Raw genomic sequence first — 17,059 nt, forward strand, 5'->3', positions numbered from 1 at the left:
GCTTTAGAACCCAAGCCAATTCTTCATTATCTTGGGACAGACAACCCATATATGAGGCCAAGAGCAAAAACCTACTGAAATGTCTGTATCTACAGTTTGTAAAGGAGTCAGGCACCATGGTTTCCCAGGAGTTTTCCAAGTGGTAAAATTATATTGTCACTTGCAGCTGTTATATGCAAAGTTCCACAGATTCCTTGAAATCTTCATTTTTTCTATGAAAGCAATTGAATGTGTTACTGTCAACTTCTAAGTGATCATTTTGATGGCTTAAGTCAAGGTACATCTTTATCTGATCTATAATAAATAGTGATCTATAACAAACAGTGAGAAGTAGTGCAGCCTTTGGAACTAGCTGTCAACTCCTACATTATTTCTTCCTATCAGCACATGTTCCTCTTTAGCCACTACAGCCTACAGGGTGGGAAACTTACCTACATGCAAAAGCACAAGTCCTTCATGAGCCAAAGGAAAGCCTTGTCCCAGTGTAACTCTAAATCTTCCTTTTCCCCCTGTAAAGCTTGTGTGTGAGCCAAAGGGAAGCGCCGTGGCTGGCACACCTGCATCAGTCCTGCACACACAGAGCCTTTAAAAGCAGCCTTTTCCAGAGCCTCTGCCAGCTGCTCAGCTCTAGGAATGATAGACATTTCCAAAGCCACACACCCACCTCTCCAAACCCCTGTGACCTCTGTCAGTTGAAGCTGACGGCCTGAACGTTGAAACAAACAAGACTGCTTAAGGGACCATGTTGTATGTGCATGAGCCTGGATTTAGTTAAGAGCATTCGCATGCCAGCAAGCACCACCAAAACCAATCAATTGGACACCATGCATTCCAAATATGCATAGAGAATAGAATTCCACAAGGGCTTTCCTGGACATGGATGTCAATACTACTGTGAACAGAATCAGCCTGTCCTCATCTCGTCCATGTCTCAGAGCCGGGCAAAACTGCCCCAGGGGATGGAAGGGAGAGGGGATTTTACACAGGCTGGAAATGTACACATCCCAGGAGTGCTTCTTTTCCTTTGAAAGTGTGTTGTAGAAGTTGCAGGAGGAAACAAAACAAAAAAACCTCCTGCTTAAAATATCCACCTACCCTGGTATTTTATGAAGTCTTTGAACACTGAGGAGTCCTGACACAAACACAGATTCTCTGTGTGTGTGTGAAATTCAGTTGTTAATTAGGAACCCAAATGACTGTGAAATTTTCCAGTGGAGTCAGGCTAATGTTAGCTCCCAGAAATCTGGGCTGACCTGGCTGTGAAGTAGCACCTCCTGTCCTCTTCTCCAACTCTGAGCAGAGAGAGCCTCCTCTGTGTCACCGGTTCTCCCAATTAAGGGTGCGGATTTTTCCGACACCGACTGCCACAGTAGCTGGCGGCTTTGTGTCCTGCTTTGGTCATGCTACATGTAATTTAGTCAGCCTGTCAGGATGATGAAGAGACGTGGCCTGTCCCCTCTCCCACCCTGCTCTTGGATTTGTTGATATGACGTCTTCTTTACAAAAATAAGGGATTTTAGCAGACTGTCTATAGTTGCAGTGTGAAGTGAAGATGCTATGAGGACGCATTTAAAAATTTGACCTCATTGCCCATATGTCAACGCCACACTCCCAGAGCTCATGCACATACCTGACGCAGGGCAAAGCATGAACATCCACAGCATCCAGGGTCTGAATCTTTCAGACTTGGATGTCTGATAGGGGCCTCTATTAATCATGTTCCAACGTGGACTTAGATTAATGACCTACACTCAGTCTCATATGCACAGTAGGTGCTGGCAGCACGCTTAATGGAATCAAACCAAATTCCGCACTCACGGTGCAATCCTTCCGTATTGTTGGCAGCAAGCTGTTTCTTTCAATGGCGCACAGAACTGGGTCTTTGATCAAAAATGAAAATACAAACCAGTCAGTGTTTGGTTGCAGGATTCTGGCAGCCTCCTTGAATCTCTAGATAAGCTCTAATTTGAAACAACAGCATTTGTTTGCGTAGGGCAGGCTCCACAGAGCCTTGTAAATGCACCTCTCTATCATAGGGTACAATGTGCCACTCGACTCGAAGTGCCCCTTTGTGTGAGTTCAAAGATACCTTCTGTGTCTTGACTCTTAATCAGTGAGGAAACAAAGCTGAGCTGCGGAGAAAAGTCTATATGGAAATCCATATTGCGGTGTGGATTTCATTTGGTAGAGGGGGAGACTGATTTTGTCACCAAAGCCTGTGCTTCCCAAGCCTGAGTTGATACAGCCCCAGCATGTCTCCACTTATCTCAGCAAGGGCCAGCACAATTTTCAGAAAATGAAGCTTCAACAAAATATTTCTAGTATAACTCAAACATGTTAAGTAATTGTATATTCCATGATAGGAACATTTGCCTCCAGAAGGGGAACATAGGGCCACAGATGGGGCTGCAGTTGAATTGTCCAGCTAACATTATAAATGACCTTGGACAAGCCAATTCATTTCTAAGGTTTAGGTTTATCAACCATCAAGTAAGAATAGTAATTCCAGGTCTGGCACAGTGCCTGTGGCACTGGCATCTCCTATGGGCACCAGCTTGTGTCCCCACTGTTTTGCTTCTGATCCATGTCCCTACATATGGCCTGGGAAAGCAGCAGAGGATAGCTCAAGCCCTTGGGCCCCTGCACCCACACTGGAGACTCAGAAGAGCAACTCCTAACTCCCGGCTTCAGACCAGGCCAGCTCTGGTAGTAGCGGCTGTTAGGGGAGTAAGCCGAGGGATGGAAGTCCTCTCTTTGTCTCTTCTTCTCTCTTGGCAAAATCTACCATTCAAATAAAAATAAATAAATCTTCATAAAGAATAGTATTTCCTGTTTCTGGCAGTTTATTAGAATTAATGTAAGCCATTGGTGGCTACTGATTGATTCTATTACAAAGTAATTGAGTCAGCTTCCCCTTGAAATTGCTGTTAAAAATGGGACATTGTTTGAGTTTGTAACAAAGATTCTAAGAACTGTTAGACAAATGGACTTGGGCAACGCAGTTTTCTATCTAAAACCAAGCACTTACTACAAATAAAGATTATGTTAAATACACATTGTGAATTTAGCCTCATACAATAGCCATTAAAACCACAGAGGTATGTGTTGTCATCTCAGTGATCTTGAACATGATTTTTCATTTGTTTGTGATGCTGTTGAAATGGATCTGGCTTGAAATGACAGTGGAAAACCTTAATGGAGTTTGTCTAACATGGCTGGGCACCATTTCAGTCTCCTCTTGCGTCTCCTCAGTATGAGCAGGGAAGACCTAACTCTGGAATCACAGAAACCAACACAGACCAGACTGCAATTGTTACAACAGCCACCTGTGCCTGCAAGACCTGAGGCACACGCCTTGGTTTTCTACAGTGGGTTGATATCGAGTGTCCAGCTACAATATGGACACTTACTCATTTGCTAGATGCCAAGCTCATTGAGAAGTGCTCAAATATGTGTGACCCCAGCGACACAGAATTAACAAAAACTGCCCTTCTTCCATTGCTTCTTAGGGCAACTTTCTATTACTAGCTTAAGTATTAATGTTATAAATTGTGAAAAACAGAATGGTTGCTTTAAAATTTTTCTACCTTGAGCAATGTGAAAATGATTATGAAACTGGGGGAAATTCCAGCTAAGTTTATCTTTTTACGTCTTTAGAATATCTTCTTTTTTTTATCTACTTGAAAGGCAGAGTTACAGAAGGAGAAAAAGAGACAGGTAGATAGAGTAAGATGTTCCATCTGCTGGTTCACTTCCCAAAAGGGTGCAGAAGCCACAGCTGGGCTAGAGTTAGACAAAGCCAGGAACTAAGAGCTGGACTTGAACAGAGCAGCTGAGATTTGAACTGGTACTCAAATGGGATGCTTCCATTACAGACACTAGCATGCACACTATGCCACAATTCTGGCTCTACTTATTTATGTAATGATTTTTTTTTTTACTTACTTGAAGGCAGAATTACAGTGAAAGAGAGGCAGACACCTGTTAAGCTTAGTAAGCAACGATTTAAAGCCACATAGGGAAAGAATCATGATTTAGAATTCATCATTAAACCATGGATTTGAATATTTCTGACCAAATCTAACACCTGATATTTCCAAGATCCTTACACACACACACAACTTGTTACACATCCACAAATCCTTACATTTACATACACACATAAACATTCATGAGAAAGCACAGAATCAGAAGTCTGAAACAAGACAGCAATGGAAGCAGAAAGCAAGACAAATACTTATTTCTACTAACATGCTGAATAAACATCATCTACCAAATACAAAGAATGAATAAACAGGAAGAGTTTTTTTTTTGATTGAAGACTGTCAATTTTCGATTGATTGAAGTATTAGGTTGGAGTTGCATATCCCTTTAACCTGTGTGCACTCATCCATCTACTTTGAGAAGAAGGAAGTAGTAACAAACTGACTGGCAGCACAGATCAACACGTGAACCAAAGCTTTGTTTGGACGCCTTCCTAGGCCCCTTCTCAGGCCATCTTGCATACTGGCAATGAGTTTTGCAAATGTGACTAAAAGGATATATATGGTCCAAGAAAATCACATATTAGGAATCAGCCCAGCTATGTGTGGGTGGCTAGAAATGGAAAAGAATGATGCAAAGTGCTATTAGGTTTGATATTCCACTGGCCATTACGAGGCAGTACTGAATGATACAATAATTCAAAGTTGGGTTTGGGCTGAGTGGTATACATACATAAAATTCCTAGAGAACTGAGCCAGCCAAATGCTGCGTTACACCTACTTAAAACTGCATTTTGCTTGTGAAAACTACATTTTCATTGTGTGTGTGTGTCTGAATTCTGTGGCAAAGTTTTAGTGGTCAAGTTTAATAATAAAAAGTATCGAATACTCCAACAACCAGAGGGAAAGCATGGCAGATTCAAGGTGAACTAGACTGTAAGTAACAATGGCATTGATATGTTTTCATCGGAGGAGCATGGAAAGAGCATGGACTTGTAAAAGTCTTTCTTTTACAAAATATTCTTGCAGGTGCTTTATGAAATGAAAAGGATATGGATGAGATCTTCATCATGGCTGTAGATTGCAGTGTGAAGTTCATCTTCCAAGTACAGTAACTTCTTGCTTATGGCATCACACTTTTGTTCAAGTTCTGCAGAAAGAATGTAACATTCCTGGCCAGAGAGAAAGAAAAAGATCATGTGTAAGCTTTTTAAGGCTTAACTTTTTAAGGCCATGAACATGGTGCACAAAGAGGAGACTTCCCAGAAAAGCTCTCTCTGTTTCTTCCCTTCCCTGTGAATCAGGCCAGAGCCTTTGTCCTCCTTGGAGATCAGTCTCAGGAAGACAGGAGCTGCTGACTCTACATGGCTCCATGGGTTACCTCCTTTATCTGGTCACTTCAAAGTGCTGCTTCCAATAGGTCAACTCACAAGGTGGAATTAACCAAAAGAGAAGCCTGAATCTTCCAGCTACATCCACAGGCAAAGTCATCATGGAATAAGAATTGTAACAAAAAGGAGCAGGGAATGTGGAGGTGTTACTGGAGAAACTAACATGAAAACAAGTGAGTCTATGAGGACACCAAGTGTTTGTTTATACACTAGCCACAGTCTACAAAGCCAGGCTAGTAAGGAGACTAAACACTAGGAGGCAGATGCCGTTTCAATAGTCACTGCCACCATCCGCACACACTGCAGTAGGAGCTTCAGAAGAGCCAGCTGGATGATGTTTTTCCCACTGCTGAGTCATAGCTCCTGGCACAGCACCTGGTCTGTGGCAGGCCTATCACATTTATTGCTTTGATGAATGAACAGTTGAAGACTGAAGCTCCTTCCTTCTCTAATGTCTTTTTTCAAACTTACATTCAACACACAATCCAGTAATAGTTCTCTTTGTGTGACCTTCCTATCCAGAGCAGAGTTCAAACTCTGGCCTTGGGCCACCGGCTCAGGGAGCACAGGCTCCCTCATCAGTGGTATCTCTCACAGTCTCTGAAATGCATCCTATGTGTACCAGTCGGGGCAGCTTCACAGCCTGCCTTCCCTCGCATGGTTCCAGCATGTGTTCTGTTTTCTCCAAGAGCCAACTTGACAAGAGTCACATGTAGGGCAGCAATCCTAATAGGTGCTACATCCTCTCCAGGAACTGGAAGCCCCTCACAGGCAAAGGCCATGGGTTTGTCATTTACCCCACGACCACAGACTCTCCAAAATGAAGATTAAGCAAATGAGGGTGGGAAAGAGGAAAGTTTAGACTAAAGGAGAAAAAGAGAGAAATAACCTCAGCATCAAAACTTGGTGAGAGGCCAGTGTTGTGGGGTAGTGAGTAAAGCTGCCATATGTGATGCCAGCATCATATATGGATGCCAGTTTGGTAACAGTTGCTCCACTTCCAATTCAGCTTCCTGAATAGCCATGGAAAAGAAATGGAATAGAGCGCAAGTGTTTAGATCCCCACCCATTCATGTGGGAGATGGGCTATGCATGACCAGTGCTGGCCAGCTAGAGAGCAAACCAGCACAGAAAATTCATTTCTCTCTTCTCTTTCTTTCTCAAGCTCTACTTTTCAAACAAAAAAATCCTTAAAAAACAAGTAAAGTGTATAGGTAGTGTTTTCCCAACTAATAATTAAAGACTTAGGAAGTATGTTAACAGTATTTTAAATATGGAAAAATAATAAGATATGGATTAGATCTGATTGTAGAGACACTATAAAAGCAAAGATTAATATTTAACAATAACAAAATGCTCAGATGTGATACTATTTACTGTTAAAAGGTCCTTAGAGATGTAGCCTTATGTACTATTACAATCAAAGTGCACGAGTAACAATTAAATCCAGATATGTAATTTGACATTCACTGTATTAGCTCTAGAATGCTTTAAAGTTTATATCTTAAATCCTCAATCATATTAGACTAAACCAATGTAAATGGAAACTGAAAAAAACTGTCATAAATAGTGGAGACATCTAGTATAATGTGGGTAAGTGTGGATACAAAAGAAAAGAAATCTAGCGACAATAATATACAATTCTGAGGACATATGGCTACAATTAAACAAGCTGTAATGTGAAACATTCATGAAGGTTTGCTGAAACTGATGTAATTATGAGAGGTCAGCAAATACATAAAATCACAGAGACATGTATATTTTACGGATCCTGAAAGTAATAACATTACCATTCAAAGATGTGGAGTTAAGAGTAGAGACACCACATGGAAGCAGGGACAATAGGCAGTGACGAACACCATAGTCATGCATGAAATAAATGAGACACTAAGAATAGGAACATCTGGAGAAAAGTGATTGACAGTGGCAAAACCACAAGCCATATTTGAAGAAGAAAAATACAGTGTTAGCAAGAAAATCTACACAACTGAGAACATATTTAAAGGAAGAAAAAAATGTAGAATTAGAACAGGAAACCAAGGAATTTAAAACGCCCTAAATAAAATAACTTGATCTTCATCATAGGACTGTAATAAATATGAAATCAAAGCTGAATAAACACATTTAAAGTATGACTACATTTATGCTGCAAAATATAAGTTATTTGCAGGATATGGGAGTAAGAATCCTGAGGCCAATCCCCCAAGGACTCTGAGGGACACCTGACTTGACAGATGCTGATTCTGAACTAAAAGGACGCTGGATATGATCAAGTGACCATTACTTGAAGGGCTTATTATTTACTACAATGAAATTCAAAACACTGGGAACAGAATTAGTTTAGACTCAAAAACTGAGGACTCACAGCTGATGTACACATTTATACATGAGATGTGGCCAACAAAAAAGAAAACTTATACGCCCTATGCTTGACAATCACGAATACTATCCACTACAAAGCCATGGGTGTCCCTGAAATGGACTTTCGCAGGATTTGCAGTACTAATGGAAAATTTTAATTATGTGTTATTGAGCATTTCAAAGTGTCTTTGAAAACTCTCCAATCCTGCAAAAAAAAACCTGTTTAGCAATCCCAATTATTATTATTTTTCTTTCTAAATATCCTCTGTTACATATCCTCTGGAGTAATTTTTGCCCATAAAATAACTGGTCAAAAAAAGTCCTTCTATGTCCAGCTAACTCTGCTCTCTCTTCAAAATCCTCTAGATTCTGCCAAGAGACTTTCAATCCTGAAGCTGCCACTTTACTCAAACCTGGGCTAGGAAGCTTGTTTCCTGTGTGTGCCTGCCCATCTCCCACACTAGATGATAACTGAGTGACACCCTGCTTTCCTTGAATCCCGCACCTAGGCTGTCTCACACCTAAAGGTTGCTTATGCTTATGGAAGCAATGGATGGAGACTCTTCTCTCTGACCAGATGCTACCATTTCAATGTTGTTTATGTCCAAAGTTTGATGTGCTGCAGGTTTGGTCCTCGGTGCATCATTAGTAAGAGGTAGCAAAGGCTTTAAGCAACAGAGCTCAGGGCCCATTGTGGTAGCCTAGCAGCTAAAGTCCTCGCCTTACACGGGCTGGGATCCCATGTCCCTGGTTTGTGTCCTGGCTGCTTCACTTCCATTTCAACTCCCTGCTTGTGGCCTGGGAAAGAAGTAGAAGATGGGCCAAAGCCTTGGGACCCTATGCCCGTGCTAGAGACCCAAAAGAGGCTCCTGGCTTCAGATCAGCTTAGGTTCGACCTTTGTGGCCACTTGGAGAGTGAAGCAGAGGACACAGGATCTTTCTCTCTGTCTCTACTTCTCTCAGTAAATCTGATTTTCCAATAAAAATAAATGTTAACAAAGAAAGAAGAAAGAAAAAAAGAAAGAAGGAAAGAAAGAAAGAAAGAAAGAGAGAAAGAGAGAAAGAGAAAGAGAGAAAGAGAGAAAGAAAGAGAGAAAGAAAGAGAGAAAGAAAGAAAGAAAGAAAGAAAGAAAGAAAGAAAGAAAGAAAGAAAGAAAGAAAGAAAGAAAGAAAGAAGGGAAGGAAGGAAGGGAGAGACAGAGCTTAGCGGAAGGTGATTAGGTCACTGGGTGAGCTGTCCCTGAAAGGGATTAGTGCTGATCCCTCAGGGTGAGTTAATTCTCAGTTGCTATGCAACAGGGAGTCTGATCCTTGAAGTGCTCTGGCTCCATGTTTTCCCATGGACCTCTCCCTTTCACACCTGCTCCTCCCATGAAACCATGCACCGTGTTGGGGCAGAGAAGAAGGCTCTCAGCACAGGCCCAACAGATGCAGATGTCTACTGGTTGACGTTCAGCACAAAGACAAATTAAATCACTCTTGTCTACCCAGTCTCAGGTATGTGGTTACAGCAATGGAATGCACATGAATATACCAGGTCCGGGCCCGGCGCGGTGGCACAAGTGGTTAAAGGTCCTCTCCTTGCACGCCCGGGATCCCATATGGGCGCCGGTTCTAATCCCAGCAGCCCCGCTTCCCTTCCAGCTCCCTGCCTGTGGCCTGGGAAAGCAGTCGAGGACGGCCCAAAGCTTTGGGAACCTGCACCCGCGTGGGAGACCCGGAAGAGGCTCCTGGCTTCGGATCGGCATAGTATCGGCCCATTGCGCTCACTTGGGGAGTGAATCATTGGACGGAAGATCTTCCTCTCTGTCTCTCCTCTCTGTATATCCGCCTTTCCAATGAAAAAATAATAAAAATAAATCTTTAAAAAAAAATTAAAAAAAAATGAATATACCAGGTCTGGATGCTACCCTGTTTTTCAAACTGCATTCTCTAAGCAGACAAAGAAGAACCAAATGGAAAGAAACTGGTATGGAGACTTTTCAGAACACTGAAAACCTCCCTTTACTTCAATCCAGTTGAGAGCAGCCTTGTCCCATACAGTTCCCCTGCCACTGGAGATACAATAGGCTCCTGTATGCCTACCACAACACTTCCAAAGCACAACACTTTTCTGTACTGTCCCTCCACATAGGTAGGATTTGGTAGCACCAACTCAGCTAAACACTATTTCAAATACAATTTGCGTAACTCACGTTGTGATCAATACCTTTAAAATTTTCAACTGTGTTGCATTAGAAATGATGTTAAATTTCTGTTCTACGTACCCAACTCGGGCCATGATTTGAAACAAAACATAGACTTTGCTTTTTCCCATTAAGATGATTTCCTATAAAACAATTATCTACAAAAGGAGATATTCAGATACCCAAATCATTCAATTCCAAACTTGAAAAGATACCTAACCCACACATACTGATGAGAACAAAATCACAAACCCCATATCCAGGGTTTCCAAGGACATTTTTGGTTTAGCAATATTTCTGTATACAAGGCTAATGAAGTTTAGAATACATCAGCATTTGAAAGTTTAAAACTAGAGCCCATATTCAAAGGCAAGGGAATAAATTACATAATAATAATGACTGTTTTGATAAGAGCAAATTTCTGGTAACAATATCTCATCAAGCTAAATCTTCACTGATGAGGAAATCATATTTATTATTTCTATTCTGAATAGAAAATGCATTTGGAATTGGCAACTTCTTAAGTTAAATTACTAGGTAGGTGGATATTGTTGCTTACACAAGGCGTCCATACATAACCAAGAACATACTTTCTTAAGCATTATTCATCAGTGAGGGTTTGAGGTTATGTTACACCCTGGGTTAAATCACTGGATCAAGTGTTTTGGGTTTTTTTTGTTTTGTTTTGTTTTGGTTTTGGTTATTATTATTATTTGTCAATAGTTGATTTCTTAAAAGGCTGTCAAACATCCTAAAGGGAGAGGAAGTATGAGCTTTCTAATTATGTCAAATAACAGAACAAGAAAGATCTCATAAATGAAGAAACAAGGACTGTTAGGATTTAAAAACTAATCTAAGAGAGCTAACAAGCATCTTTTAGATATACAAGCATGCAGCAAACATGCTGTACTGAAGTCTGGGCTCTAAAGTCATAGATTTCTCTTGCCCGTTGGTGGTACAAAGAGCCATGGCTTAGGTCTGGTGTGAGCCTCCATCCTGGGTAACTCAATGGGCTCACCCAGATTCTTGTTCTCTTTGGTAGTCTAGGAGAACAACTGTGATAGTTGCTTAGCCACAGACATATTTAATTCCCACAGTGAAAGTACAGGTTCCCCAACAGATAAAGAATATGTGACAGAACAGCACCCACTTGCTGGGCTAGTTGACAGTCTAGAGAATGCAGAAAAGGCACTTCTGTGCCTTCCTAGGTCCTCCCACACCATTCAAGTTAGTTGAATGTGCCAAACCACCTCTGGAGGTTCAGCGAGCAGCTTACCACTCCTGCCTACAGCAGCTTACCACTCCTGCCTACAGCACACCATTCAAGCTAACTGACAATGTGGAAATGGATCCAGAGGTTCCCTGCACCTGGCCCCTCCTGTCTCCTACCCTGTTATTCAGTTAATTAACTACAGGGAAACTTTGTGCTCCAGTAGTTCCCTTCTTGCAACTTAGTTAACTGAATGTTTTGTACTTGCTGGAAACTTTGTATTGAATGCTCACAAGTTGATTGGAGGATGAGAGCTTAAAAACCCCTGACTTTCCCACATAATCCAGTGGTTCTTGGAGTGTAGAGGGAGCTGTTGGCAGCAAACATGGACAATAAGGACTCTTCCTTATAACTCTACACTTGTGTCCAGCATGAGGGACCTCTCTCTCGCTCTCTGCAACATTGCCAAGCTTTCTATGGCACAATTTACATTTAAAAGGAAGAAAAATAAAAAATACTTTGCACTGCACACATCCATACTTAAAAGCCAGTACTGTGACCTAAGTCTATTGTGAAGTCTCTTCTCCTCTCCTACCGCTTGGGATAAAGCAGATGTGATGATCACCATCCAGGGACTTAGTTTATACATTAAAGCACTTCCTCGATTCGATATTAAAATCACAGCCTTAAATATGCTCCTTTGGGCTATTCTCCAAAATATTTGGCAAATGCATTCAAGGAAGGCTATGTAACTATTCCTCTCTTTAAAAAATATTGTCAACATAAAGAATGTTTGCCTCTGACAAATGCATGCCTGTGACCAAAGGGATGACTTCCATTTGAAAAGATTTTATGATATGTATTTCTGTTTTTCCACATAAACATTGAGTCCTACAGTCCCAATGTAAATGCTAGTACACAGAAGCACAAATTGAGCCACTAAGGGCACATGTTTATCAATCTGCATGATACAAGTATCCATACAAATAGGGAAGTTTCATGGCTACACCAGCAGTAAAGGGGTGTTTTTTTTTTTTAAACATCCAGATGTCACAAGCAACAATTTAAGTATCTGAACTGTTTAGAGATCTCTAGGTCACAGCAAGCAATGAATTGCCTTCAAGTATCTACATGTTTGTTTTAATGAAGGCACTGAGAAGCAAGTTCTAAGCAGCACTAATGAACAGAACAACAACAAAAAATGATTTTAAAAATTGCCTGATAGCTAGTAAGTGTTACTTGGCTTTCAAAGTTGTCATTTACATGCAGGAGAATCTTGGAAAAGCTAGTTTATATTACACAATCATTACAGGGGATTTGGAGGCTTTCCTTTCAGTATAGAGTTTGAATATCACAGTTGAGTAGGGCCAAACTCCATTAGAACCTTCTAAGAAAAAATCTATTTGTAAATGAGATTCATAGTGTCAGCTAGTGCCTAATAATCTCCATTTATTAGAAGGAATCATACTGGAAACAGATTAAATCTAACCATTAGACCCCTTTGTATAAGAAAATAAAATTGGAGCACAGTTAGGGGAAGGGTTCCTTTAAGAATGTGCTCCTTGAGTTATCTGTTGCTAAGAAATACTGAACTGGAGAGAATAAACATAAAACTTTCTTAGGATTAATTTTGTATTTTAAAAAATGAACTTCCACATGGTTTTTGTCAACTGTGCAACAATAAGACCATAACCATTCCTTTTTTCAAATGCTGATGTGTCATCCTGATTTTGGTTTGATGCCCTCCAAGTGAAAGCAGCCTTACAATTGTAAAGTAAAAAGAAACTTGCTCCTCAGTGCGAAGAGATGGGAACCCTTCAATTGGAGACAACTACTGTCTCCCTCACAAGGGCAGCTCTCCTTTCTACATTGTTATTCAACTCGTTAGTCTAGGCTCCTAGTTAGGCTAACGAAAGGGAATCAGCTCTGCTGTAAGGAAGGGCTACAGGAAATCTGTTGGAGGTTAGAAGGCAACAGAAAATGGTCAATGGCTGGCAAGGCAGAAGTTTCAGTATATGGAACATATGGAAACATATGAAATTATTCGCTGAAAAGGAAGGTAGTAAGTCTTGGACAGGGGTAAGATAATTCTATGCGGAAGTTCCAGGACTAGTGAGGATGGACAGGAGTAAGAAGCTCCCGATGGTTTAAATGTTTTATTTATTTCAAAAGAAGAATGATGAGGGAGGGAGGGAGAGTCAAGATCATCCACCTGCTGGTTCAGTCTAAGTTGGGGTTGGACCAGGTAAAGCCAGAAACTCCATCAGTCTACCACATGAGTAGCAGGGACACCTTCTGCTACTTAAACCATCATCTGCTGTTTGCCAGGATGCACATTAACAACAACAACAACAACAACAAAACCTGGATCAGAACCAGAGGTGGCATTCCATCCAGGGCACGCTGATACAGGAAGAGGCCATTCCAAGTTGTGGTTTAATGTGCTGTACCACATGCCCATCCCAGAAGTTCCTGATTTCAAGTCTGGCCTGAGAGAGGTGAGGGAATGAAATGCTGCCTACATATGACAAGGGGCAAGGTGGTTGTTCATTTTCAGAAATGTGAAACCCTAGCACTACTCAGACTCTGCAGCTCAAAGGACACCACTGCACATTCCTTTGGTGAAATCTCCTGTGGTGCAAACGCCATAAACGAGTCCCTGCCACCAGTTCAGTCACCGATCCCTCAGTGTTCACCAGTGAATGTCAAGAAATTGCCAAGATTAAAGAGTTCTCAGGAGCCTCGAGGATGTTTTCCTCAGAAGCACTGAATTATTTTTAATTAGTGGGAAAAGTGCCACTGTTAGGCCCTGAAGCATTGAGGGTGGCTCCACAATTTTCCAGAAGGAGCAAAAGTAGGCAGATCAGAGGAACCGCTTCCACCCCTGGGCAGGTGAAGGAGGCTGACAGCTGATGGCATTAATTAACTGCAAGAACCAGCAGGAGCCAGCTGACTGCAGAAGAACCTCCTCTCTTATCCACCTGCCAGACTGTCCTGCAGCACCACTCACCGCATCAACCCTGATGGCCAGAGACAGGCCAGGGGTGAACAAATTCGGTTCCTATTGGTGGAGTTGTGTTTTATTCTAAATCTATTTATGCTAACTACACTGAAAGTCTAAATGTGTCATTTAAACATGTACTGTGTAAAGCAATGAAATGCTATGTGAACAATTTCATTGCTAGGAGAAATGAAAAGCCTTGAAAAAAATCCTCAACAATATTTCAGAAAAAGGGGAAGGCAACTGGGAATTGCTTAGCAAGAGTTCCTTAAATATCTGTTCCATTTGAAGGCCGTCAAAGCTAGACACTGTAGGGAGTGCTTTACAGGTGAAGTGTAAGAAGGGTCAGGCGTACAGCCAACCCGCAGGCGCATGCCTATAAAACCTTCATAAATGTGTTGCAAGGTTTTTGTTTGTTTGTTTATTAAATAAAGATCTAGAGCCCAGTGCAGTAGCCTAGCAGCTATCATCTTCACCTTGAACATGCCAGGATCCCGTATGGGCGCCAGTTCTAATCCTGGCAGCCCTGCTTGTGTCTTGAGAAAGCAGTCAAGGACAGCCCAAAGCCTTGGGACCCTATACCCACGTGGGAGATCTGGAAGAGGCTCCAGGTTCCTGGCTTTGGGTGGGTTCGGCTCCAGCCATTGTGGCCGCTTGGGGAGTGAATCAACAGACAGAAATTTTTCCTCTGTCTCTCCTCCTCTGTATATCTGAATTTCCAATAAAAACAAAATAAACCGTTAACAAAAAGGTCTGAAATACATATGGATTCTTTTTTAATGAGCATCTTCCTTTTTGTGATTTTTTTCAGTTAACCTGCTGATTGTATCCTATGTACTTTTACTGCTCTATTCTTGGGTGAGACGGCTGAGTTTGCAAGCACTCCACATTGTAGAGGAGGTACAACTTGTCTTCCTGTCAAGCCTTTTACTTTCTCCCCAAAGATATTAAAGCAAAAACAGCAAAATCAGCTGGTGGATGAGTGAATCCTTTCTCCTTGTTGCGTCATCAGTTGGAGTTGGAAGAGATACCCAGAATGTGTGTCGTTCAGTGTGTGAGCCTTGGAGTGTCACGGTGAGTTATCAGCGTTCTCAACGCCCGGAAATGCCAGGGCAGACAGAGAACCAGGTCTGTGCCTGCCATGCCAGGGAAGGCATCACTTCGGTCTCCCGGAGACATTTTCTAGAACTAGAAAGCATTTGAACATGGAAAGGATATCTTTCTTCACCACGAATTCCCCTTCCCAGCTTTCATTTCTCTTGAAACTGAATACAAAGGAACGAATGTGCATGTGCTGGGCTCAGAACATGTGACCCTAACTTTAGTGCTTTGACAGGCTGTGTATGTGACCTGAGGAAGACTGGAAAGTTCTTCAAAGGAGGACCTCCTTGGCTTTCTCTTCCTACTGGCCCAGACTCTACTTGGCTTTATCCTCGAAAACAAGTGATAGAAACTAAAATTCCTCTCTCAAGATGCGCATAGAAACCAAAACTTCTTTCCCTCAAAAGCAAACCATAAAACATTGCCTATCTACAATGCCATGACACACTTGAACAGTAGTACTTGACAGTTACTGACAGACTATACTACTGTAATAATATGGAAGAAGATAGTCAGGGGAGGGAGAATGGGGAGGAAGGAATGGAAGGTGGAGGCAGAATCCCTATTCCTACAAAATCGTGTCATGGAAAATAATAATAAAAATACACACAAACAGATATCAAGTATTTCATAGGTACTATGGGCTGTTTATATTTCTTGTAGTAGAGTCATATTAGCCTTTCACTATAATGTATGCTTAAAATGTTATCTCAGAAATTAAATAAATAAATATAATTATCATAAATAATAATAATAAAACACAGGTCATTCTTTCTCTTCTCCCTGGAATACTCCTATGCTACAAGGGTCCTGTCCCATTCCTGGAAGGAAGAGATGCTGCAGACAGGAGCCCAGAAGTCATCTGGATAGGCTTTGCTAAGTTTGCCCCCTCCGTCTGTTCACGGGTAAGGAAACTTTATTGTGCCAAGGGATCTTGGAATAGTCATATCATACTTTATAGGTCATACAAAATCATCAACTCGAAAGTTAATTTGTTAAAGATGAATTTTGAGGTTTGACTGTAGTTGCTATGGAACTTTGTCCTCTCTGTCCAATCACATCGCCACGCGGCTATTCATTGTTTATTGAACCCAAGTATAAAAACAGACAGCTAGCTTTTCCTGTGTCTTTGGGTTTTCTTTTCTCCAAGTTCTCAAGGCTTGGGATAAATCTGTGAGTCCTTTTTTCTTGTTTTGTTTTGTGTTTTGTTTTGTTTTGTTACAGAAATGTTGGCAGTGATGCCTATGATAGGTGAGAAAAGATAACTAGACCTTTCCACTTATAATTCTACAACAACTTTTGGATACTTAAACCCAAACAAATCTAGCTACACTCTCTGGTTGTATCTTTTTGCTCATTCCTCTCATTGCACACGTGTCAACACACTGTCTGCTCAAATACTGTGTGAGTTGACTTCAAGTGGCCAGCTCCTCTTTGGTGGCTACTCCCTACTCTAGAAGGAGAGCACTGCGATGAGAAATCAGGAGAGAGGCAGGGGAGTGGTACAATCCAGGGAACTATGGGGAGGAGAGCCTATTGTGAGGCAGAAATATAGGGTACCCCCAGTAAGACAGCCTGCAGACAGGAAAGGAAGAATCACACAGTATTATGGCCAGAACGGTCAGTACACAAGAGCAAGTTCACAGTGGAGGAAGCCTGGTTCACCAGTTTTTCCACAGCTCCTGTCTGGCCCCCTGCAATTTCTGTGCAGTCTAGAGCACTGGGGCCAATAGAATGTGATTGTTAGCAGGGTCTTTGGACAGGCTGGGAAGAAACCATAGTGAAACCATAATGAAATTGGAAAATAATAAGGTTCTTAAAATTTC

The 17,059-nt window shown here is 41.5% G+C and overlaps 1 protein-coding gene across 1 annotated transcript in view; it reads right to left on the reverse strand.

Annotated features, from left to right (window-relative positions):
* Positions 1–5,001: 5,001 nt before the first annotated feature.
* The window catches only part of DISC1 (DISC1 scaffold protein), a 254,432-nt gene continuing 242,374 nt past the window's right edge, over positions 5,002–17,059 (reverse strand). The window contains exon 12 of the mRNA XM_040968315.1: positions 5,002–5,155. Within this exon, the coding sequence (XP_040824249.1) occupies positions 5,018–5,155 (138 nt within the window). The 3' untranslated portion in view covers positions 5,002–5,017. The remainder of the gene's footprint in view (positions 5,156–17,059) is intronic.

The sequence above is a fragment of the Ochotona curzoniae genome, unplaced genomic scaffold (genome assembly GCF_017591425.1).
Source record: "Ochotona curzoniae isolate NIBS_2020 unplaced genomic scaffold, NIBS_Ocur_1.0 scaffold_4683, whole genome shotgun sequence".
Lineage (NCBI taxonomy): Eukaryota > Metazoa > Chordata > Mammalia > Lagomorpha > Ochotonidae > Ochotona > Ochotona curzoniae.